The following is a 27,500-nucleotide window of genomic DNA, read 5'->3' as shown; positions in this document are numbered from 1 at the left end:
TTACTGATTTATCTATAGAGCTATGAATGGAACGAAGAAGAAAAATATATATCTACCTTTTTCGTTGTTGCTGTATGCTTTGCTTGTTGATGTACAACAACAGTATTTTTTTTGTAAAAAAATAACATTAGCAAATGCTCCGGTTATTAGGAAAAACCGAAGCATTTACTACACAAATGCTCCGGTTTTTGGCATTTGACCCATTTTGAGCATATAAAAAATCAAATGCTTCGGTTTTTTGCACAACCGGAGTATTTGAAAGACTAAATGCTTCGGTTGACAATCGGAGCATTTGAAAAACGTTCAAATGCTCGTATGGCGTCTGCTACGGGTCATATACGGAGCATTTGTATGGTTTTTAACCGGAGCATTTGTATGGTTTTTAACCGGAGCAATTGATGTTTTTTCCACTAGTGAAACGACGCTATCAATCAATCTTATATGCTAATTCTTTAATAAGTCATTTATGTCCAGTTTGATGACTTAGATTAGGAACTTTAATATTCTAGGAATTCTGTTCACTTATGGTGTTTGATTCATCAAATCACATATTTGACAAAATCATTGAATTCAATATATATTTTGGATATTTTATTTAATACCAACCCAAAATTAAATAAGACAAAATTTTATTCTCATGAACATAAATAGCAAAAATCATGTCTCTACATTGTAACAAGTTTCTCTAAACCTATTACAATCTAAAGCCACTCTAACATTTGATTTAAGCCTATAACCCTAGCTTGACACTCATGTTTGGGTTGATGAGGTAGTGGTTTAGTTAGCGGATCAGCCACATTCTCATCCATATGAACTTTACAGATCCTAACATGCTTCCTGTCAACTATCTCTCGAATGAGGTGAAACTTCCTCATCACATGTTTGGACTTGTTATGTGATCTTGGTTCTTTTGCTTGCGCAATAGCACCATTGTTGTCATAGAACAACTCAATCCCTTCCAGAGCACAAGGTATGATATCCAGCTCTGTCAAGAACTTCTTTATCCAAACTGCTTCCTTAGTTGCTTTAACCGCTGCTAAATATTCTGATTCTGTCGTAGAGACTGCTATAGTGCTTTGCTTTGAGCTCTTCCAGCTCACTGCTCCTCAATTAGGCGAAAGATGTACCCTGACTGAGAGCGATAATCATCTCTGTCGGTTTGGAAGCACGCATCAGTATAACCTTCAACAACCAAATTGCTCCATATATAAAGTAAACAAGGCTTTAGTCCTCCTTAAGTACTTAAGGATGCTCTTAGTTGAAGTCCAGTGTGCTTATCCTGGATTTACTTAGAACATGCTACACATGCTTAATGCATATGCAACATCTGGTCGAGTACTTATCATGGCATACATGATAGATCCTACAGTCGAAGCATAAGGGATGCTACTCATTTGCTTAAACTCATCAGGCTCAGTCGTGCACTGACTCTTGCTAAGCAATATGCCATGTGACATAGGAACGAATCCTCTCTTCGAGTTTTCCATGTTGAACCTTGCAAGAACTTTATCAATATAAGTTTCTTAACTTAGTCCAATCATCCTTCGAGACATGTCTCTATGGATTTTAATTCCCAGTATGTACTCAGCTTCTCCAAGGTTCTTCATGGAGCATTGTTATATAATTTTCCATGAGTAGTATGTCATCAACATACATAACTAAGAAGACTAGGCTCCTCCCACTAAACTTCCTGCAAACACAAGATGCTTCTTCGCTTTTAAGGAAACCAAATTGTTTGATTACCTAATCAAAATGAAGATTCCAGCTCCGAGATGCCTACTTCAATCCATAAATGGATCTCTGAAGCTTGCAAACCCTTTTAGGATTTTCTAGATCCTCAAAACCCTCAAGTTGTGTCATGTGCACATCCTCATTCAAGAACCCATTCAAGAATGCGGTTTTGACATCCCTTTGCCAAATTTCGTAATCGTAAAATGCATCAATCGCTAAAAGGATCTGAATTGACTTAAGCATTGCCACTGGAGAAAAGGTCTCATCATAGTCTATACCATGAATTTGCATGAATCCTTTTGCAACTAATCTTCCTTTATAGACATAGACATTCCTATCTTTATCTGTTTTCAATTTGAGCACCCACTTGCATCCAATAGGGTTAACCCCATTAGGCAAGTCGACCAGGGTCCAAACTTTATTCTCAGACATAGAATTTAACTCGGACTATATGGCCCAAAACATTTCTCAGAGTCTGGGCTCTTCAAAGTTTGGTTGTAGGTAGTAGGTTCTGAATTCTCCAAAATCATTATTTCAGGATTTTCAGTTAACAGGAAATCAACCAACCTCCTGTTTGGAATCCTTAGTATACTTGACCTACGTGGGGCCTGAGCATCAAGAGAAATATTTCCTTAAATATCTTGAAGATTTTTGCCTGTATTAGATTCAAGTGGGATGGTAGGAGGTGTCTTGTCGGGCCGTCTGTGACATGGTGTGAACCATGTCCAATTGTTGCTCATCTCGAATTTCTTCGAGTATTATTATTTTACTCCCTCTTGTCTTTATAGAAACATATTCCTTTTCAAGAAAGACATCATCACGAGCAACAAACATTTTGTTCTCTTAACGGTTATAGAAGTAATAACCCCTTGTCTCTTTTGGGCATCCCACAAAGAGACATTTATTGACTTGGGTGCAAATTAGTCTGATAGTAATCGTTTTACATAGACCTCACATCCCCAAATCTTAAGAAAAGACAAGTTTGGAGTTTTTTCATTCCATAACTCATACGAAGTCTTTTTGACAGCTTTGGACGGGCTCCTATCTAGTGTGTGTGCAGCCGTCTCGAGAGCATATCCCAAAAAGAAATCGGAAGATTAGCAAGACTCATCATTGATCGAACCATATCTAGCAAGGTTCGATTCCTCCTTTCAGATACACCATTCAACTGCGGTGTTCCTGGTGGAGTTAATTGTGAAAGAATTCCACAATCCTTTAGGTGATCATTAAATCTTTGGCTCAAGTACTCGCCACCACGATCAGATCGTAGTGCTTTTATTGTCTTACCAAGTTGATTCTTTACTTCACTTTGGAACTCTTTGAATCTATCAAAAGATTTTGACTTATGTTTCATTAAGTAGATCTATCCATATGAGAAATGGTCGTTTCCTACAAGTCCTAGTTCTGTTAGGATTCTTTATGAAGTGTCCTAGTTATGTTAGGAGACTTGTATTTTAGTTGCTTTAGAAGTCTTTATTTTAGGTATTTAAGTGATGAAGGAAACCTATTATATTTAGGAGTTTAATTCCTTTGTCATTGAGTCTTGTTAGGAGCCTAAATAAGATAGGATATGATAATTCTTATCCTAAGCATGGATAGGGTTTTATCTTAGGCGTGTGACTTAGATTATGTTTATCTTCTTAGTTTGTGTTTATCTTATTAGTGTGATAGGATTTAAAGTGTGCTAGGATTTATTTCAGGCGTGTATATATATTGTACACGAGCCTCATTAATAAAAGAGAGTTGTTTTGCTTTTGATTAAATATTGTCAAGTGCATGTTTGCATTGATTTTGGTTGTCGTATAAAGAACACATAAATCGTGGTTTGTGTGAATCTCCTAATTGAGGTTTGGTAGAGATCCTCTAGTTCTTGAGGGAACATATATATAGAGTCTATCCATTCAAGGTTTCGATCTTTAGGATTAGTCGCATCGTTTTGGTTCGAAGCATCCGTAGAATCACATCACCATATCTACTCAAATCGATCATCAGCGAAGGCAATGAGGTAATTAAACCCTCCCCTTGCCTTTGTGCTCATACGAACACAAACATATGTATGTATGAGGCCCAAGAGATCGTTGGCCCTTTCACCCTTTCTAGTAAACATTGATTTTGTCATCTTACGCATTAAGCATGATTCACATACATAAAATGATTCGAAATAAAATGATGGAAGAATACCATCCTTTTGTAACTTTTGGATACGCTTTTGGTTTATATGACCCATTCGGCAATGCCAAATGTAGATAAGGTTTGAATCATTTGATTTTTGTTTCTTGCTATCTATGTTATAGACTTGTAATGACCTATCAAGCACATATAAGGAATCTATCAATTTAGCACTAGCACAGAACATATTATTGTAGGAAATGGAACAACATTTTGTTTTTAATTTCAAAACAAAACTCTTCAATCCAAAACAGAAACAGAAATTATGTTCTTAGTTATCGAAGGAACAAAATAAAAATTATTTAGTTCTAAGACAAAGCCCGATGGAAAATGTAGATTATAGCTTCCTATGGCAAGTGCAGCAACTTGTGCTTCATTTCCAACGCGCAGTTCTACCTCGCCCTTTGCCAGCTTCCGACTTCTTTTTAGTTCCTGGACATCATTAATTATGTGAGAATCACAACCGGTATCCAATACCCATAAAGAAGTAGATCAAGTCAAATTGATTTCTATAGCAAATATACCTGAAGTGGAAGCCCGTAACTTCTTTTCCTCCAAGTATAGAGGACAGTTCCATTCCAGTGTCCTATCCTGTGACAGTGAAAGCACTTGCTCTCCCGGGCGACCTTTGGCTTGGCAAATGGCTTGGGTTTTTCAGCAATAATGATAACTTGCTTGCCTCTTTCCTTCTTTCCTACCCATTTCTTCTTTAAACCCTTTCCCGTTTGAAAAATCAAAACCTCTTTCTTTGGTTCAATCTTAGGGATGTTCCTCTCAACATTGACCAACAACCCATGCAACTCTTGCAAAGTCTTTTCAGACTCATTCATGTTGAAGGTTATCCTGAACTGATTGAAATTGGCAGGCAATGAATGGAGAATGATGTCAGTAGCCAACTCAACTCTATAAGGGAATCCAATTCATTCCATATTTTCGAAAAGACCCATCATATCGAAAACATGGGGCCCACAGCTTGACCCGACTTCATGTGACATTCTAGTATCTCCCTATTAGTCTCATACAGTCATACCGCTCAACTCGGGCCTGTGTTTGGAACATGGCTCGCAGCTCTTGCATGATGGTATAGGCATCCTTGGTTTCAAACCACTTTTGGAGGTCCGGCTCCATGGCTGCTATCATCAAGCAAGTGATTGGTATAGACCTATCATTGAGCTACTTAGCATGACGATTGTCTGCTTCAGTCGATTCATCAGTTATGACAGGAAGTGAGGTTTCTAAGACATCCTCTCGACCTTCAAACCTCAAAACGAGTCTTAAGATCCTTTCTCACTTGATGAAGTTTTCGCCATTCAGTCTGTCCTTTTTGAGAAAAGGACGAATGTTGAAAACTGAGTTGTTGTTGTTGTTATTATTAGACATGGTATCTATAGACAGAAAACAAAACCAAAGTTCAATTTTTTTTATGTCTATAAAGCAACCTAAAACATGAAGATTATTCTAGGTTGAACACCTATTCAATTTCTAATGTCCCATTTGAATAAGTGAATGACAAGATCCTATCAACATGCAATACTAAGCAAATGGAGGCCTTATCTTAACGTTACATTTTCAAGGTAATCAATAACACTTTATAACTCTTGTTGAGATTGGTAAACATAGCATGTTTTAACTATCTCTTGCATCAAAATCCAAAACGCTTTTGATGATTTTCTTAAGGACAACCAAACTAAGATGTAAAATTCGCAATTTTACCTTATTTTCAAAAATTAGTGATAATTCCCTGCGGAGGCATGCCCTATTACTATTAATTAAGGGTTTAACAAGTACTTTATGTTTGGAAAAGCTAACCTTAATATTTGCGGGACCTAAGTTTATTATGTTGTTATGAATTAGTGAACTCTAACGCATTGATAACCAACATACAATAAACTTATAAGCATTTTAAATAACAATAAAATACAAAAAATAAATATGATCTAGCATGGCCCCTAATCCTAAGAAATAAGTATCATGGGCTCGTTTTTGGATTACATAAGTATCAAAATAATTTAAAAAATATCTAAATTAAATAAATTAGAAAAATACTTAATGATACACAGATCGTGTTTAAATAACAAGAATACATCACGATACGCAGATAATATTTTCTAACTTAAATTTGGGTCATACTAGTCATTCGTACCAATTATATCAAAATATAAAAGCCACATAATAATATCACATATTATACTTGCCAACAATTAAAATATCAAATATTCTTAATTAAAGCAAGAGGATAAAGCATTTAAATAATTCCTAACCACCTAAAGATTCTATCCTATAAAATCTTGCCTACTAATTTAAATTAGATTAAAGAATAAAATTATGGAAATATTTAAATGAAAATCTGCTTAATATTCTGAAAATCCTTTTAACGATTTACTTAAATACTTTATCCTCTTGCTTTAATTAAGAATATTTGATATTTTAATTGTTGGCAAGTATAATATGTGATATTATTATGTGGCTTTTATATTTTGATATAATTGCTACAAATGACTAGTATGGCTAGTATGTGTTGAGACTTGAGACTATGCAAATCAAGGAAATCATACATTGTTTTAGTCTTTCAATGGCCTAATCATTATGAAACTGCAAGAAGATAGCGTAGGAACATGTTTTTAACTGTGTGATAAAAAGAAAAGAATGCAATTCACCCAATCAAAAACTAAGTAGCAGCTGCACAATCTCTTAGTGCCCCTTATATACATTTAGGGATCGTGTGGTTCAAGATATGAAATGGAAAGGGAATGAAAACAAATAAAGAAGGGAAATGGTAATAAAAATGATTACATTTGTTGGGTGTTTGGTTCAAGCCATGGAATGAAAATGGAATGGTAACTATTACCACCAACTAATGGATTTTGTTACTTGAGGGGGAGGGGAGGTAACAAATTGGGGGAGTCTATTACCACCAAGTAATGGTAATGGATTGATAAGGAATGAACCAAACATGAAGAAAGGGTATCGGTAATTGATTCCGTTTCTTGAACCCTAAAAATAGTGAACCAAACGAACTCTTGCGGAAATTATATATTATCAATGTTTCCACTGCTACCTTCTACATCTCCATGAGTAGCACTAGACTTGTGTTCTTCAACCTCGCCTAATTCCATGACATTATCACCATTATCACCCAACTTTGCCATCTCCATTGCAGTGTCATAAGATGCATGCAATCCGAAAAGAAAGTAATAGACCATTAGAAGGCATGTCCATATACCAAATCTGATGAACGAGTCCTTGTCGATTGAGCCGAGCAGAAAAATGTTGACAGCAATAGACGCGGATGGCAGCCAAGGAACCAACGGTACACCCCAAACTTTAGGTTCCCTCGCTTGTGGGACGAATAATTGTAGTCCTAACGTTCCTATGAACCAAGTCGGACCAGTAACAGCGTACGCTATCCAACCGGTATGTGTGGAACCCCAGTATGCAGCAGTTGCTATTGAAGAGCCCAGGATGAGCACGACGCAAGTGATAAACTTGTTACGGTCCCTTGTTGTAGTTACGCCACTTGCGTAGTACCTTCGAACTAGTAGGGCTACGGCTACTAACATGAAGATGAACAATGTGGAAATGGAGAGGAGGTTAGATAAGATGTCAAGGTTTGTGAAGAAGGCAATTATCGCGGTTGCAATCATCATGACCACGGTAGCGTTTACTGGGGTGCCTAATTTCTCGTTCACTTGAGCAAGCCATGGAGGCATCATGTGTGTCCGTGCAATGTGAGTCAAGTAGCGAGCTTGGCCTATGACTGTCACTAATAACACGGTAGTCATGCCTTTTAGTGCACCAACAGCTACAATATATTTCGCCCACTTCATTCCTACCTGCATTATTTTATTGGCATAATACAAAGAGAAAATGCAAGCAGACAATCAGAAGGTCGGTATATATACATTCAGACTGCCAATTTGAAGGACAGATTTTTTGTGAGATTAATGTAACATTATCACTTATCTGTGTGTTAGAATACATAGAAAAAACAACACTACTTTTAAATTTTCATGTTTTATAAAATCATTTTTTTATTTGCTACTAATTAAAGTAAATGGATAGACTGATATGTACTCCATCGGTATTTTTTTATTTGCTACTTCTTTTTTAAATGATTGTTTCCTTTTAATTGCTATATTGTCTAAGCTTTTTTTTTTTGGGATACTTGACCCGCCATAAAGTAATACTATTATATTTGTATTTTTCTTTTTCCATCAAAAAGTATTACTTCTTCACTTTTCTCCATTATATTACATTAAATGTGTTTAAAGGTACCCTCCAAAAAGCTTCAAAGTAACATCGTGTAAATTGTTGTGCATAACAAAATGTAGCAATTAAAAAAATGGCGGAAGTATCACAATATCTTATTTGACCAACGCAATATTCTTTATAAAGGGATGATTTCTTACCCTTCATAGCGATAACTTTTAACGTCTCACTATTCTTTATTATAATTCCGCCTCCCCTAAGACCCTTGGAACAAACTTAGACTCAATTGACAAAACATATAATTGCTAGGACCAAATTCACCAATACAGTTTTTATTGTTTTGTTTCTTTGGGAGCGGATTAATAATAATAAACATGTTGCTTTATCTCTTATTAACATTGTAATAATATATTTAAGAGACAACTAACAAATGAAAAAATATAGCAGTAGTAGTTTAATGAAAGAGTAAAAAACTTAGAGCATATGTGATACAAAGTCCAAAAGAGAGTAGGAAGAGTACGGTATTACCTTCTCAAAGGCTAAGGTAAAAGGAGCATCCTTGTCGATTTGATTGTAGGGTACCATGAGGCAGAGTGTGAGAGCCATTACACAATAAGCAAAGGTAACAATAGTCATGGAACCAATCAACCCAATAGGAATATCCTTTCCTGGATTCTTCGTCTCCTCCGCCATCGTCGATACTGCATCAAACCCAACATAGGCAAAGAAGAGCACCGCGGAAGCCTGAAAAATCCCACGGAATCCATTGGGCTCAGTTGCAAAGTAGGCCAAGTTCTTGGTATCGGCGTGAGTAAGACCCGCGATGATGATGAAGATAATGATAATGACATGTATGATGGATGAAACGTAGTTGAGGCGGGAAGACCCTTTTACACTGTAGACTGAAACAATGCAGATTACTATGATGACAACCACTGCGATTGGATCGAGGTGGCTGTAGTCGGGGCTTAAGTTGTGAGCTGTGATACGAAACGTTTGCGGTTCTTGGTTGCAGAGTGTGGCGAAGTATGATGTCCATGACCGTGCAACCGCTGCTCCACTGATGACATATTCTAGAATGATGTTTCCAGCTGCGATGAAAGCCATGAAGTCTCCTAATTCCACTCTTAGATACGCGAATGAACCACCTGTTATGTGTATGATCAACCACAGAAAAGCATGTAGTGAGTATAATGTGGTTTGTACTTCATTAAAAAAGTGATATCAAGTGGTCATCTGCGGTTTGCCTAGCACAAATTTCATATACGTAGCAAATTCAACTAATATTAAGAATTAGCAGCATATGGTAAAGAGATCTAGTTGATTATTCCTACTACAAGTTTAGTATATTCATTGTCTTCTAATGTCTTTAAGACACATTTTACATTACCATCATTTGATTACGAATAAATAAAAATTATTCTAAAAATGGACATAAAATACAAGTACATATAAAAATTAATTTGGCAAGTTCCTACATAATTTTGGTCTTGATAAGGCAACTCAATAAATAAAAAACGAGACAAATAATATCTATTATACCCCGCATGTCCAACTATTTGCTCAATCACCCATAGCCAGGTGGCTACTATTAGATGAAAGTAAAAAATTATATAGAAAGAAGTGAATCTATGAATTTTAGAAGCACAACTTTAAGAAGATAGATTTTTAATCATGTATCCCTATCTTTCTTTTTTTTTTGGTGAACTATATATTCCTATCTGGTAATGTGTACCCTTAACTTTTAAAATGCAAAATACACCCTAAAGTTTGGAAAACAAAATACCACATCGCTTAGTGATTATCATAATATACTTCCTTTGCTTTTTATTATTTGGTGCATTGTTGTGCATGGTATCCAAGGCATTATCTGACCCTTAATATCTATTATATCTTTTAAATATAGATTTGATAAATTGAATTTACATGTCGAGGCGAATCTAACAAGACGATACATGACTATATTTTTACTTATAAAATAATCAAAATAATCGTTCAAAGTTAGTGACTTCATTCCCAAAGCAATAATGTAGAAAAAAAAAAGCGAATGTAGTATAGCTTGGTTAACACATTCAAACTATTTTTAACTTCCCGTAAACAAGCGATTTGCCAAACTATATTAAATGAAGGTAATTGTATTATACCAATGGAATTATGTTAATTTGAAAGCTAAATTCATATTCACTATCTTGGTTATGGAATTTTATCTACCACATGGAATTCATATTTGACATGATGCTTTCTATAAAAGCTTATTTCTACTAGCATAATTTATTAGTAACTATCAATCCAGCAGTAAAAATAATGGAACAAATAGCAAAAGTGAATTAGATGGGTTGCATTAAGTTAAATAGGGGATTTAACCAAGAGGCGGAGCAAGCAGGGGGACATGGGAACAAATGTCCCCCCACTTAAAAAAGCTAATTTCACGGTTTTTTTTTTTTTTTTTAAAAAAAAAAAAAAAAAAAGAAAAACACGTAAAATAGAGTAACGCGTGATAGTGTGCAGACAAAGCTTTGAGAAACGAAAAGGGAGAATTTGACAAACCAAGGGAGGAGGGAAAGTTTGAAACTATAACTCCCTGCCACCGTGCCACGAGCCCCAAATACAAGCCGCCAAAAAGTGACCATGAACCGCCGGAAAGTGAGGAACGATGGAAGGAGAGAAAGTGAGGAACCCAGCCAAAGTGAAACGATTCAAATGAAGGAGAGAAAGTGACTAAGTGAGAAACCGCCGGACATACTCCTTCACGTGAGCTTAACGCCGGTCGGAGTCCAGACGTACGCCTGCCGGGCAACCATTCCAGACGCCATTGCAGTGACTAAGTGAGTTGTTTTTCCTAAACGTTAAGTTTTAATTTCATTTTTTGAGGTAAATTTATCATTGTTTGGTTGTGAACTCAGGGCCGTTCCTAACATTATTGGGCCCGGGGTAATATATGAAAAAAGGCCCCTAATGCATAGTATACATTTAACAAAATATGCATGTTTATAGGATAAATACTATTTGAGAATCGACTAATTCATGTTTATCAACAACTATAAATTTTTATTTTTAGTTTTATATGATTAATATATATCTAATATTCACTCCGTCCTAGAAATGTACTTATTAGGTCATGTAATGTAAGAAATAAGTTCTAGTGTGATTATCAATTGTTATTTTTATTTTAAAAAATAGATGTATGTAATAGGAGTTGGTAGGTACTAATACTGAAAATGAGAGAAATCACATAATAATAGTGGGGCCATGCCAAAAATAAAAGTGTGTAAAACTGAAATGGAACAAACAAAAAACAAAGTGTTCAAACTATTGTGGGACGGATGAAGTAGCCTTTAATAAATTATATAAACTAATAACTAGACGAATAAAATCGAAAATATAAAATATATTTTATCACCCAACACCTATAAATAATGTTAAGAATCTAAGTATTGGCTTTAGGTTGTATACATTATTTTTTAATAATTTACAATTTCAAGGTATATAAGATATAAAATCATACTGACTAAAAAATAAAATAATATAATATGGTGGTAAAAAGGAAATGAAGGTATAAGTTGGAAATATTGTAAGAAGAAAATATAAAAGAACATCTTTACAAATTGTAAAAGAAAAAAGAAAGAAAAACAAAAACAAAAAAAAGGAAAAAAAAAAAGAAAAACAAAAAAAAAAATTAGACAATTGCTCTAACAAGAGTCGAACCGCTGAAGTCCTACTACGGACTAAACATTCCCACAGAAGCACACCAATACCATCTTTCCAAAACACGATAAATGCAATTTTAGCGCTGGATTAATTAGTTAAGCTATTGCAGATTTCTGGGCCCTGGGCGGGTGCCCCGCTTGCCCTGCCCCAGGGCCGAGCCTGTGTGAACTTGTGATTATGGTTGAATACTTGAATTAGTTGAATTGATTTGCTGTTGTTCATGATTTATTGAGTTGATTTGTTGATTTATGTTTATTTGTTTTGTAATTTCTAATTTCTAATGTGGAAATTGTAAATATGAGTTGATTTTTTAATAAAATTGACTAGTTTGGTTTGATAATGTAATTTATCCATGTTCATCAATTTAATTAGGAAATGTCAAGTGATTCACATTTACCTAATTCAAACAAGTCCAAGGCTAAGGAAAAACAACTCAAACTTTGACAATTTATGTTTAAAAGAATGAAATCCTGAGAAACATATTGCTCTTCACCTACTCATAGTGTGAGACACCACAAAATAAATCTCCTTCATTTAGCTCTCTTTGAATTGTAAGACTAAGCATTTTCGAATTTGGGATGTAATACATTATGGTTTAAATCCAATAGTAGGTAAAATTTATTAGATACCCTCGACTTGGTATCTAATAAGTTTTTCTACTCACCTCATATTATTAAGACTATCAAATTGATTATCTTATTTGAATTTCATTGAATCAATAAAATCAAAGTAAGATACCTTGTAAAAGTTAAGTATTAATCAATTTGTGTTGTAGTGTTTTTTTTTTTTTTTTCTAAATTTTTTACCCAAATGCAGAATATTTGTATTTTGTCCCCTCACTTTGAGAATCTTGACTCTGCCACTGATTTTAACATATAAAAAAGGTGTCTAGTTAACAAAAAATCCCTTCTATTTATCAATAAAGGTATGTGGTGTATTATTTGCAAATCTAAAAATTACATGAGGCATTTTTCTAATAAGTTTAGAATATGTTGTGCGCCTTTTGAAACTTCAACAAAATCTGATTCATCTAGATACACAACTAATAATCTCTAACTAAACAACATTTTACCTAGCCTCCCCTCTCCTTTTTTCTCTCTAAAACCATGGATGTTTTCATCCATGGTAAGCCTCTTTTTCCCTTTTATTTTCAGTTTTTAGTTCATTTTCTTGTTTTGTTCAATAAATTAGTATCTCTTTATGAGATTTTCGCAAACCCTTTTATGGGGTTTTTAGTTTCTGTTTTGGAAATCTCCTTCTCCCCTATGGGAGTTGTGAGTATGGTTCTTTTGTTTTTAGGTATGAGAACTTATTCTCATTGGTTGAAGTTCGAGATTCAACCTGAAGAATTAGGGTTTCAGAACTTCTGTAAAATTATGGAAGACTATTGGAGTACGTTCATCCCAAAATTTCCGCATCTGCAGCTCGTATGCCGAATCAAAGCGAACTCACAGATTGCATTGCTTCAGATGAAGATTTTTATTAAGGCAAAATTAAGTCAAATCTGCAATGTTTACATTTCTAGGGTGATATGTATTTCTATTAGAATTTTATGTTTTTCATAAATGACTTGTAAGTGCCGTTTGGCGAAATATTAATGAAATCCCTTTTCTTTCTTTTAAAAAAAAATAAAAAAAAAATAAACAACATTTTAGTTTAGACCAAGCCTAGTAGCCCACCCTTTCTCTTACTACCAAGTACCAACTTGAGCTATATAGATAAGTTTCACATCCAAGTCCAAGTTTCATGGACACCTTCCGCTTCATATTCAGTTTTTCCCGAGTTATAATAGGTTCATATTGGACTTGTTTGACACCGAGGGTAAGATGCCAGCACTAGTTTGACTTGTCATATGCCAACTAATGAATATTCAAGCTACTCCAATATTCCTTATTATCATTGGACTGCTTAGCTGGTACTGCAAAGAGAGCTTATTTAATATCTTAGCTAGTTTGACGTTAGAATATTGGAGTAATTAGCAATCCGCCTCATTGGTTGACTAAAGGAGTCTCTTATATACGATAATATTGATCTTCCAACGTCCAATATCTAAAAGAATAATAATTTCACTATAAAATTATTGTTGTGTCAATTGTGTGCATATCAGAACTCTTGAAAAATATATTTAAAACATATTTCCTTACTAGTAATATAAAGTTATATAATTCAATCTCTCTAGAAAACTCCTTAAACAAATCTAAAAAGATCCATATAATTACATTTGTAGTATGTGAATGGTGGTATACAACCAAGAGCTCGTTTGGTTACCGTTGGAATTTAATTTTTATGGGAAGTTTTTTATTTCATGGAATAAAATTTCTTTGTCTATTTCCTAGGAAAGGGCTTTTGGTGTTTGGTTCAGAATAGGAATTTGTAATTGACACACGAATTTCTAATTACCAAGGCGGTTGGTGATTAATTTCCTACACTTCATAGGAATTTCCATTTCCTTGGAAATTTTATTTCTCGTGAATTCTTTATTTCCTACATACCAGACAACTATCATATTTTGTAATTCCTAGGAAATCCAAATTCCAGTGGAATTTAAGGTGAACCAAACAACCTCAAAGTATATAGAAAAAATGAAAAGTGGAAGGAATCTCATATGACTTGAATTCTATTTACTTGCAACATTTGCTTCTTTTTTTATTATCCTATTTGACGCACAATTTTAATTATAAAAATTTTAAAATATGTAATTTTTTAGATGTTGTACTTGCATAATAATTACTATTCATTATAAACTTGTTAGATTTGTTATTCCATATGTATAAGAAATATCATAGGCAAGTGATATAATTTGATTAAGTTTTTTTATAATATCAAATTCTTATATTTTTCACTAATGTGTAGTAAAAAAATTATTATTGATCAAAGTAATTAATAAATAGATTGCGGAAAAAATAAGGGTAGCAACTAAAACAAAAGTTATTATTGTAAATAATACAAATTAAGCAAGACCCACCTACAATATAATTGTTACTTGTAATATAATTTCACTTAATAGATTTTGACCATCGAAAGCAAATGTTGCAATCAAAAAGTTGGATATATTGGTTTCTAGAAAAAGGTTACATGAGATATTGACATTCTTTTTCTTATATAAATGACAAAAGAAGTGAAAGGATATTCTCTAGCTAAAACACTTTGCTTTCCCAAATTAGCCAGGAATCAAAATCATATCCTTTCTATTCCAAAAAGGAATCTTGAAGTATCCTTTATTTAAGAATTTCACAAAATCTCGCTCTTGGTGCACTTGTTATCAGGTTAAAGGATCACACTTCAATATTTTTGGCAAGTATTTTACAGATCGAGATTCATTTTGATCAAATTTTGACTAAATGATCAGTATTCCATGCAAAAGTAATTGCAAAATGCATCTCCTATTTATAGAGAAGATTTATACACTTTTATAAATTTATATAATGTGTACATCCTAATCAGATATAATTAAGTATAGAATGGAGTGATCTTTTTAATTTTTTTGAAGGAGAATGGAGTGATCTTAATTACTCATAAATTTTTTATCGGACAAATTTTAACCTACAGAGGGATATGAGTTATACAAAAGATTAGTTTTTATATCAACTCTATTTTTACATGATTATGTTGTTCTCCTTAATAAATAAGATAGATTTAATACCATCATTCTATTCATTAGCCTGAAAAAATTATAAAAAAAAATCTCAACTTAACTAGATCTCAAATTTTACAATATCTTTGAAACTAGAGCAAGAAATTAAATATTATCACTTCAATTATCAAAAGAATATATTTTCCAACTTGATATCATAGGTTCATATATAACTAATCATGTAACGTACCCTTATGATAGTTAAAATACTAGTTGAGATGCATTAGAAGTTCCTCCCAAGAGTCTCCTAATATTTTTTTTTATGTTATCCAGATAATCCTTTCAAAAACAATCTTATCTTTATATGAAAAAAAATTAAATACTAATCGAGAGACACACATGAATGATTCTCTCTAACGAACAAACTTAAATCAAGAAACAAAAAAAATATTTCCATAATCTGGACCCACACTACCCTTTCGAAGTGCAGATTTGTTTGACAAAGTCTCACACAAAACAAGCAACCAGAAAAATAAGCAAAATAGCACATCTAGCGATGACATTGACTAAAATTATTTAAGTTTCTAACATAAAACAGCATAAATCAATCCGGGCTAATTTATTATTAATTTGATATGAATATTAACTTCTACTCCCTCTGTTTTTTTTTATCATTCTCATTTTTTTTTGCGCGTCTCCCAATTCACTTCTTTGAACTTAAATATCTTTCATTATATATTAACTTAAATATCTTTCATTATATATTAGTAAAAATTATAACGATTGAATATTAATAATGTACTAGTTGGGACGAATCAAACAAGATCCCACATGACTATATTTTTTGTTATACAATTGAGAAGATTCTCTCTATGTATGCATAGTGCCAAGATTCTAAGTGACAAAGAAAAAAAAAAAAGAGAAGGAGTACTTTATAAATATATAATTTTATAAATCACATGATAGAATAATAAAGCATAAAGAAAGAAGAAAAATAACCTGCAACAGGGATCTCAACGGCAAACTCGGTGTAACAAAAAACAGAGAGCATAGCAGAGACACCAGAAATAGCATAAGATAAAACGACAGCAGAGCCAGCATGTTGATTAGCCTCTTGTCCCGTAAGAACAAAGATTCCAGCACCGATGACAGCGCCAACGCCAAACCAAATAAGATCCCACCAAGACAATGATCTCTTCATTTCATGATGGCTTTGAGCCTTAACTTGATGGAGTTCCGTATCATCGAGAGACCGTGTGAGAAGCCGGTTCTTGAATCGTGCAGGAGTATCCTTGAGAGCCGTCATGTAGTTGGACCAGCTTTGAAAGGATTTTTCCGGTAGGAAATCATCTTTTGTACAACCACGGCTTCGACGCCGCATCGTATTAGCTCCTCCTCCTCCTCCTCCTCCTCCTCCGCTTTCACTCAGTGATCCTGTCATTGTATTTGTCTATCAAGAATTGAAGGAGGGTTTTATATATCGTAATGTAAAAGTCACAATTGTCATGCAGTGTGGGTATTTAATTATTTATAGATGCTGTTCATTGTTGATTCCGTTAGTTTTAGAGATCGATAATTGTTTGGGCTTACAGAGCTTGGGGCCAGTACAACTATATGATATAGTATATCCCTTCAAAAAAAAAAAAAAATTGTGGGTCGTGCAATTAAAGGCTCGGCCCGCTTGAAGCTGTACCGTATCTACAGCAAATCAGCAATTGGTTATGCATATATTGTTGGCTTAGAAGTATGGGCTTACATGCTAGAGCCTAGATACGGAAAGTTGCAAATCGAGCCTTCGCGCATGCCAGTACTAGCATTTTTCACACGCGATGCGTGCTTGAATTTTTTTTCAAAACAGAAGCTCAGTTTTCTTCGATATAAGTAAAAGTCAAATTTGAACATTAGACATACGAAATATAATTGTTTTTACTTGCAAAATTTGATTGGTTTAGTTTATGTTACTTAAGTATCTCACTAGTCTTTTTTTTTATATATATATACTTTTCAAAGTTAAATTCTATGAACAAATTAGAAATTTTATTGAATTTAAATATAATTTCTAATATAATTTTTTAATTTTTGAATTAAATTTACTACTTCATAGATTGTGAAGAAAGTGTACACTTTGATTTCAAGTCAAATTTTTCATAAGTTGTAATTTGTAAGGGACTTTTTAAGTTTTTGTAAAGTTTCCTCATTTGAGTGATTTGCATAACGTAAATTATGCAATTTTAGATTTTAGTTGACTTATGAATGATTGTTATAAATATAATTTTGGTATTTTTGCTTGAAGCCTCCCTTTGATTTGTAAGTAAATTTGAATGTAGAATGGGAAGGGAATAAAGTAGTCTCTTCATTCGGGGACACCATAGCCCCTCCCTTCCCTTATATAATAGAGATTTTTATTATTGTTTTAATTTCGACTAGTTTTAGGACTCATGCATAATGCACGGGTGTATTTATTACTTTATAACATAATTAAGGAAGAATAAAAAAATAACAATGATGCAAATAACGCAACATCATAAATTCATCACATATGAGTGCTCATGAACGTTAATTACATAGATAACATTTTAATTCAATCTATATGTTTGCAAACACTTCCTTGTAAATGATATGGATGCAAAGGCACTTGTTATCTATGAACCTATTGACTTGATCATGGACACTCTAGGATTTGAAATCAAGAGTAAGAATCAAGTCTTGGCTTATGTGGTGACATGGGACATGCATGGAATGGGATGGAGTGAAGAAGAGTCCTAGTTCTGTTAGGATTACTTCTTGCTTACTACATAGAATCCTAGTTTTGTTAGGATTGCTATGTTATTATATATATATATATATATATATATATATATATATATATATATATATTATATATATATATATATATATATATATATATATATATGTATATATATATATATATATAGAATTGAGTTCAGGTGAGAATGAGGTTTTACATGAGAAATGAGAAGAAATAACAGCCATTAGATCATGCTACATTTAACGGCCCTGATTAAAAATTAAAACAAAAAAAATTAACACCCTAAAATCCCAAAACTATCTCCACTTCTCACGCTTCTCTCTCTCCTATCTCCCTTCTCTCTCCTCTTTTATCCTCGCTAAACTTCGACGGTTTCAATTAGTTTCACATACTATTTTTTTTTCCTTGCAATACTAGTTCATCGAATGTCTTCTGCAATTCGACACTAAATCTCAAGATTAATTGTTGCAGACAGTATGGGAGAGAAAGGTAAGTTTTTTTTCCCGAAAATTACACTTTGTGCTGTTGTGCATGAAGATAGCTGTGATGATGAAAAGAACACATACTTATCCTTAAGGGTCGAATCATAAATGTAGACTTTCTTGTGCTGTTGTGCATGAAGAGGATTGTGTTAGTGAAATATCTGTCCAGGACTAGTATTAGTTTTTGCTCATATGAATATATGATGTTACTCCTCCGTCTCGTATTACTTTGCCGAATTAGATCGACTATCGAATTATTTTTCTATTTTTTTTCAAGAACTTGATTTTGGTGGGTTTAGTTAGATAGTTTGAATTTAATTTCGTTGAATTGGATTGTGCAGTAGGAAAGTTATAATCTTGTTTAAAATCTGTTTAAGTTTACCAATTCTTTTTCTAATTTTTTTCAAGAACTTGATTTTGGTGGGTTTAGTTATATAGTTTGAATTTAATTTCATTGAATTGGATAGTGCTGTAGGAAAGCTATAATCTTGTTTAAAATCTGTTTAAATTTACCAATTCTTTTTCTAATTTTTTCAAGAACTTGATTTTGGCGGGTTTAGTTATATAGATAAGCTTCGATAAGTTTTGATGATCAAACATTATATTATAAATGTTACATAAGCCAAAATCAATTGAATGAAATATGCCCTTAACTAATAGTCATATTGCCGCTTTAGTTCTTCCATTAGTTGCATACCCTGTTTATAGTCTTATAGATGAGAGTAGATATAGTCACATAGAATTATGTTTTATTTTAATAAGTGTATATAGCTAGATCTATAGTCTTGGTTTTCGTGGCAGTTTTAGGAAATTCTAATGGAATTTTTTTAATGTAAACCTCCAAGAAAGTGGAACTTATTATGATTATTTACATTCTTATCTTTATACTCACCTAAGTATTTAATTATACATCCTATGAAATAAGAACTTCATTGCCATTGCAAATTAATTTTTTGAATGTTACACTTCTTATATTCAATTCGACGACAACTTGGTTTGTGCAGCATGATAATTTTTTTCAAGAAATACCTATTAGACTTATTTATCACATAATACTTCATCTTGAAGTTCTATAGTCCTTTGAGTGACATGCATGGTCACTGGATTCTGCTGTCAGTTAGGTTGTTTGAACTCTAGTGAACACTGTTAGAAGATATGAACATTGTGCTTATTGATGTGTGCATTTTTAGGGGTTTGTGTTATGTGTTCGATGTAGAGAGAGGATGAAAGAGGAGCTCTTGTTGATGGGTGGTAGCGATAACTTTGACATAGACGTTGAATTTGTTTTTTAGGCTATCTACCTAACCGGTCTCCATGTAACACAGCGTTGTATTCAATATTGACATTCTTAGCATTAATTACTTCACCATTGTTCGTATAATTTTTTACCAGTTTGGAGTTTGAGACTTTTTTTACCTCATGTATATACTCTCTGGAGCTTGTAATTATCAATCATCTTAATGATATTTGATTACAACTTTTAAACATGTATTAGCATCACTCTAATAGGTATTTCTTATAAATTTAACTATTCATTTGTATAACTCTGAAGAGGGTTGCCATAATTCTAATTTGTACATCCTATAACTCTTAACAAGCATGGTTATAACTCTTAAATACTACTACCTACTACTACCTACTACTCTAATTAAGTGTTGTCAGTACTCTAATTAGTATTTCTTATAACTTAAAACAAGTATTGGTGTACTTCTTCACTACTATATCCTACAACTCTAATCAACTGTTGCCATAATTGTAAATGATAATTGATGTATACATGTGGGGGTTACTTAATGTCATGATGTTTTAGTGATGATTTAATTTGTGTTTTATCTATGTGTTACTCTTAACTTGGACACCTATGGCAAACATGATTATATGAGTACCACTATAATCGATATTTTATGTTTTGAATATTCCATTCTGGTTGTATGAATTTGTAATTAGTTTATGTATGTGTATGTAGATATGAACATTGTCGAGGTTGGTAATGTGAATGGTAAGCGTAGTGCAAGTCAAAGTATGGATTTGGTTGATAAGAAAGGAGCCAAATTACTTAAAAAGGATAGTACATCACATGTACCGAAACAGAAAAAAAAAAGCCATCAGAGTTGTCTACTCAATGTAGACCGAATGAATTGGTAAAGCTTATAAAGGACTTATCTTCGCAAGAAGTTCAAGATGTGAATGACATTGGTTTTGGAGGTCTTTGCAGTTTGCATTTGACTCAAAGTCCTACTACCATGATCCCTTTTTTTAATTAAGTCTTTTAATCATGGCAGTTGGGTGTTTAGAATCGATGCGGTGAATAAATTTGTGGTAAGTAAGTTTGATGTGCATGAGGTTTTTTTGCTTCCCATGGGCGATTATGAGGTTGAGGAGATATTCATTGGTAGAGGATCTAAGGAATCTGATAATATCTTGAAAAGAGAGTTTCGATTTAAGTTTGATATTGTTAATGACAGACAAGGAATTTCTTTGAAGGATATAGCTGCTAAGATTCGATCGAATGAGATGCAGGCGGGTGGAGATGAATTTAAAAGTTTATTTGTCCTTTATGCTATGGGTAGGTTTCTTGCTCCTACGTCAAACAATCAAGTGGATTTGAAACATTTAAAATATGTGTCTCAAGTACGTAAAATTAAGGAATTTGATTGGTGCTCATATGTGCTGGAGAAGCTTTCTAATGGATTTGTGAAATATCATGTAGATAATTTGGCTAATCTTGGAGGTTGTGTTATCATGTTAGAAATTATATACTTCCATAATGTCAACAATGATGGTCTTGGTTCTACATATAATTGTGGGATTCAAAATGTCCCTGCCACTTTGGTTTCAAAATTTATGCGCCAAAATGTATCTTTATTATTATACATGCCATCCTTCCGGAAACATGTAGTTGATTATTGTATGGTAGATCACAATGAAACTTTGGCAAAGAGGTAAACATTATTACCTACATCATACTTCATTATTTTCTTTATTTTATATTATTTTTTTAAATCTTTCTATATATAATTTTTACAGTCAAATTATTGCTTCTTTTGGAGAAAACCACTTTGTTACGCGAGAGGATTTTTTAAGTTTAGCAACCAATGAAACGATCACCACAACTGTTATTGAGGGTTGGAGTTTGTTGATGAAGTATGTGGAGTCAGCCGAAGATTCTTCACCTCGACGCATATTTTTCGGCCTTAATCATGTGGTAATCTCTTCAATATTCTCCTTTTAAAATCCTTTTGAAATCTTATGACTAGTCAAAAAGGTCTTCTAAATTGAATTTCAATAGATCATGGATGCTCCTATAACTGGTCCATTTTCATTCATCATATTCATATAACTGGTCCATTTTTTCATTAAATTAAAATCCAGATTGTCACACCAAAAGGCATGTTTGCTATCCATATATCTGTAATACTCATGTAACTCTAATTTGTAATTCATATAACTCTAATCAAATACTCATATAACTCTAATTAGAAGTACATAACAAATAATAATGCCATAACTATAATTAGAAATCTTAACACTCAACTCATCAAATGGGCATCGAATGACAAATTTCGACATCAAAATCGTGTGAGGAATCACATGATTACTTCAACATTTTACTTTATGTCATAAATCTGTGCTTTAAAAGCTTGTATTTCTTGAATGGCTTTTGATTAGCCAAGAAATATTATTAGCTACTCGGATAAATATATGTTAATTGCAAATTACCCACATGACAGATTGGCTTACTGATTATTAATCCATTTCCTATGCATGTTGCCTGTTATCCTGTTACTATATTTAGAGGCTACAATAGGTAGTGAAAGTTTTGTACGTGAAATTATTGCACGGATACTACACTACTCTATTCAGTCTCTAGTCTCTAGGTATGGATTTGATATAGAAAACATTGAAAGAGAAAGAAAAGATAGGTAATAATGTGGAAAAATAGGTAATAAGAGTGATGATATCCTTTTTAAGAGACATTTATGAGAGTCTCAATTTCTTCAATTGGAAAGAAAAAGACGAGGATAATGTGGCTTATAAGGGTGGCCTATAACTCTATTCAGTAATTCATATAAATGCTATCGTGTTTTTTATACCGAGTATACATTATTTTTATTACAAGTTTTATGTGATATTTTTAGGGTCCTTTGGTAAATATTACGGAGAAACATGACGAAAATGAAGATGTTGCATTATTGAGTGAGCTATTTTCTTCATGGGATATTTGGATCTCATGTAACAAAGTCAAATGTGATCTTCATAATGTTGATTTGGTATGTCTTTCGTCCTTCTTTTTATAATGTTCTTTTTTATATTTATTTATCTAATAACTCAACTTGTTCAATTTGTGGGTCACAGATATTCGTTCCACTCTTGTACATGGAACACTACTTTATTGTTGTGATCAACTTCATACACAAAAGAGTGGATTATCTGGATAATAGAGTCTACGGAAATTGGGATGATTCTCACTTCAAGAAGCTTGCCATTAGTATAGTAAGATTTATTATATTTATTGGTCTTTTGTTCTTATTTGTTTTTAGTACTTTTAAGCTTTGTTGGTTGATTATTTTTCTCTATAGTTATTTATCTATATATTTTTTGCAGCGCTATAATATGAGTGATTATTTGGATAGATTTCAGCATCCATTGGCTGCTAATTTAGTTTCATATGATCTCATTAATGTCAAGTTTCCATGGCAAACAAGTAAGCCAACCTTGGACTGTGGTGTTTTTGCAATGGTTCACATGTTGAACTATGATGGAGAAATATTTGAGTCTCAGCTTGGCAACGCCAAGATAAGGCGCACAATGAGAGCTGAAATTTGTGCAGCCCTTGTTTTGTGTGATATCAATAATATTAGGAAGGAGATCATCCCAAAGATTCATGAGTTAAATGAGATAAAGGCTTCTATTCGAGACAAGTTGTTGATGATTTACAAGGAATAAGACAATATACGGAAAGAAACAGCTCGTTTGAAGGTGTAGAGTAAACATATAATTCATGAAATTGCAGCTAAAATTCTCACATATTTACAAGTATTTTTTTCCACTTTTGTAAAGGGATAGTGTTAGGGAGGATTTATTAGAATCAAAACTACTATGTGCTGATATTAGTATTTACTTATTTCAACTTTTACTAGCATTATTTTTTATATGTGCTGATATGAGTAATTAAGTTTTTTTTAAAATTATAGTGTATGTCATAACTCTAAATATGAATTGGCATAACTCCAAACAAGCAATCGTACGTAATTTCGAAAATGTAAAATCCAAATATCATAAACCTCCATACTATAGCCAACTCAATAGTTTTCTTTAGACTAATCTTAATATAACAAATTTGCAAACCTTTCATCAGATGGTTGACTGAAGGAGCTGATAATACAAAAACCTTTCATAAGAGTATAAAAATGAGATTAATGCATAATGGAATTAATACCATAAAAAAAAGATGATGCTCATAACTCTGAGGAAGTGGTGGCACCTTTCCTTGATTTTTATCATAACTTGCTGGATACTAACAACACAACAAAGAAGATTGAGCTTGGTATTATTGCAAAGGGGAACATTCTCTCTGAGAGGCAAGAACAAGAGTTGAATTTGAGCTTTAATTCCGATGAGACCAAATTAGCTCTTTTTCAATTTCAGATTATAAATCATTAAGAATTGGTGGTTATTCGAGTTGCTTGTTTAATAGAAGTTGGGACATTGTGGGGTAAGATATCATAGCAGTAGTTTAAGATTTTTTCGGAAATGGAAAAATCTCAAAAGGGATCAATGTCACATAGTTACATTGATTCCAAAGATCACCAGTTCAACAACAAGAGGGGGACTACATTCCAGTAGCTTATTATTCTGTTTTTTTACAGGTCTATTACCAATATAATCTGCACTCAACTTGCCAAGATCCTATCTGAGATTGTATCCTTAATTCTTTTATTGTTATTAAGAACACCCATATAACTCTAATTAGTAATTCATATAACCCTAATAAAATACTCTAATAACTCTAATTAGAACGTACGTAACAAATAATGCCATAACTAGAATTAGAATTCTTATGACTAGTAAATACTCTTGTAACTCTAATTAGTAATGCATATAACTCTAATCCAATACTCCTATAACTTTAATTAGAACGTACATAAGAAGTAATACCATAACTATAATTAAAACTCTTATGACTAGTCAAAAACTTCTATAACTCTAATTAGTAATTGCTATAACTCTAATCAAATACTTATATAACTCTAATTAACACTCTTAATAAGTAATGTCATAATTAGTAATTCATATAACTCTAATAAAATACTCTTATAACTCTAATCAAATACTCTTATAACTCTAATCAAAGACCTCACTCTATTTAGAAATTAGAGTTAAAGGAGTATTTTATTACAGTTATATGAAATTAGAGTTGTACCAATGCATGTTTGGAGTTATGTCAATTCTTTTATAGAGTAATATATCAAAGGACCCTCAATAGAGTTATGATAAAAAAAATTATTAATTAGAATTATAACTCTAATCAAATACTCTTATAACTCTAATCAAAGACTCTTATAACTCTGTTTAGAAGTATATTACAAGTAATGCCATAATTATAATTATAACTCTTATGTCTAGTGCTATTACTCATATAATTCCAATTAGTATGTAATTCATATAATTCTAACCACATACGCCTATAACTCTAATTAGCACTCTTAACAAGTAATTCCATAATTATAACGACAACATGCCATAAATCTTTTTTATCATGGTATATGAAATGATTATATTCTAACAATGACAATAATTTAATTGGAGTTATATCAACATATACATATAAATTATTTTCAACAAGTTCATATAATTACAATAATTACAATAATAGAACTAAAATAATATCAACAAAGCAGTCTTGCCAACATCAATGCCATGATTTGCAACCAAGCAATCTTGCCAACATTAACCATCCAAGCGCCTTCTTCATGCAACAACAACAACAACAACAACAACAATAAAAGAGAAGGGTAAGAATGATTTTACTTTCATATTTATAAAGTTTGCAACATTGTATTTCCTTTTTATTCTAATTGTAATAACAATAATACATTAATATGTAGAAAAAAACACCAACTATCTATATTAGTATTCATAAAAATTTAGTTATTTAATCAAATTACCTTAAGTTTGTTGATTTCGATAAGGACAATTCCTTGCATCATGATTGACCATGTTATTGCATAGGCGACACCTTCTTAGTGGTTTTTGTTGCTTCTCAATAGCCTTTTCTTTCACAGATTTGAGCCTCTTCCTACCCTTGTTGTTGGCTTTCTCAAGAACTTTTATAGTTACCTCGTTTGGACATCCTATTAATTCTTGAATGACTTGGTCTTTTGTCATTGACGTATTATCCTCACCCTATTTAATGGATTTCTGAAGCCTTTAGATTTTCAATTAGAGCATCAATATCTTCATCCCTTTCTTCAACAAAACCAATGGTTGTATATATTTCAGTCCACAATTCACCTAATTTTATCTGCTTCATTTCCATCGTTCCACAATCTTTAGGAAAATTCTCATCAAACTCATGAATATGACTTTTGTGTGCTTCCTTCGTCCATCGAGTGAGGATTATATTTATGGGCAACTTATTCAAATGTTTGGCCTTGTAAACCCAAAGAACATGCCTACATACCAATCCAACTCTCTCGAATAGTGAACATGAACATATGGCATCGAAATCATTGGATCTAAAGTGACCTCATAATTCTTCTTCTTTCTATCTTCAGTGATACGTAATGTATTCCATTCCATCCCTAATTTCAGACCTTGCATGACCACATGTGAAACATGCTGCACTCACTTCTTCTTGAAATAGGTAAAAGATTACATGGGTGTATACTTTAGAGACGCTTGCTCCATCGGCCAAGGGGTGATAAGTTGAGGGTAGGAAGTGTCGTTATCTTTGTTCAAACTGCTTTGAGCATGTCTTTGTTGTTGTACAGCCGTTTGGAAACGCAACCAGAACTCAACCAATGTAGCACATGGACTATTAAAATACCAAAAAAACTATTCTGGCTCTTGATCTTGTGTTGTGCGGATTAAGCCAGCCATTGGTTTCTCTTTGAAATATGCTGGGATCCAAGACTCCTTTATGTTGAATATGTCATTAAGCCACTTATTTTGCTGTAGATTGAATTCTTGTATGACTTCATTCCACTTATCAACAAACTCTTGTGGCTCTAATTCTTTATCCCAAACACAAGCATTTATCTTCTTGAGGAAATCTTTTTCTTTATTGCGTTCAGCTATCCCCACCATGTCATTAGGTTCCGACTCTTCTAACCCTTCTGTATCAGTTGAGTTTGTAATCTGTATGTCTTTCCCTTTCCCCACCTTGTCAGTAAGTTTCCCATAATATGCCACATGCAGAATTTTTGTTGTGCATCATTGAATACTTTTGGGAAAGCTTTCTTCATTGCAGGATCCTGGTCAGTGATAATAAAGTTTGGTTCCTTATTGCCCATAGCTTGTTTGAATTTTTCAAAAACCCACACAAAAGAATTGTCATTCTCTCTTGATGTCAAAGCAGCACCAAAAATCACAGACCTATGAAAAGGAAAGGAAAAAATCTTCAAATATACGGAGATACATAAAAGATAGACTAGACTGAGAAATAATAGTTACAGAGTATATATTAGAGTTATATGCATTACTAATTAGAGTTACAGGTGTATTTGATTAGAGTTATATGAATTACTAATTAGAGTTACAGTAGTATTTGATTAGAGTTACATGAATTACTAATTAGAGTTACAGGAGTATTTGACTAGTCATAAGAGTATGAATTACCTTTTATGATGGTGAC

General features: G+C 32.8%; 2 protein-coding genes across 2 annotated transcripts; one reads left to right on the top strand and one right to left on the bottom strand.

The window, feature by feature from the left end:
* Nucleotides 1-6,530: 6,530 nt before the first annotated feature.
* LOC104901186 (cationic amino acid transporter 1) lies at nt 6,531-16,904 on the bottom strand. Its single transcript, XM_010688737.4, has 3 exons — nt 16,391-16,904; nt 8,638-9,257; nt 6,531-7,733 (listed from the first exon to the last, which is right to left on the bottom strand). Exons 1-3 carry the CDS (start codon nt 16,830-16,832, stop codon nt 6,930-6,932), a joined length of 1,866 nt encoding a protein of 621 aa, XP_010687039.1. The 5' UTR covers nt 16,833-16,904; the 3' UTR covers nt 6,531-6,929.
* Nucleotides 16,905-18,569: 1,665 nt separating this feature from the next.
* LOC125492823 (uncharacterized) lies at nt 18,570-23,652 on the top strand. The gene is made up of 3 exons (XM_048635550.2): nt 18,570-18,650; nt 23,000-23,137; nt 23,249-23,652. The coding sequence occupies exons 2-3, from the start codon at nt 23,021-23,023 to the stop codon at nt 23,588-23,590; spliced, it is 459 nt and encodes a 152-aa protein (XP_048491507.1). The 5' UTR covers nt 18,570-18,650; nt 23,000-23,020; the 3' UTR covers nt 23,591-23,652.
* The last annotated feature ends 3,848 nt before the right edge of the window (nt 23,653-27,500 follow it).

This window comes from Beta vulgaris, chromosome 8 (assembly GCF_026745355.1).
Source record: "Beta vulgaris subsp. vulgaris cultivar EL10 chromosome 8, EL10.2, whole genome shotgun sequence".
Lineage (NCBI taxonomy): Eukaryota > Viridiplantae > Streptophyta > Magnoliopsida > Caryophyllales > Amaranthaceae > Beta > Beta vulgaris.
The sequence above is the reverse complement of the archived record's forward strand: the minus strand, read 5'-3'. Positions and strand labels throughout refer to the sequence as shown.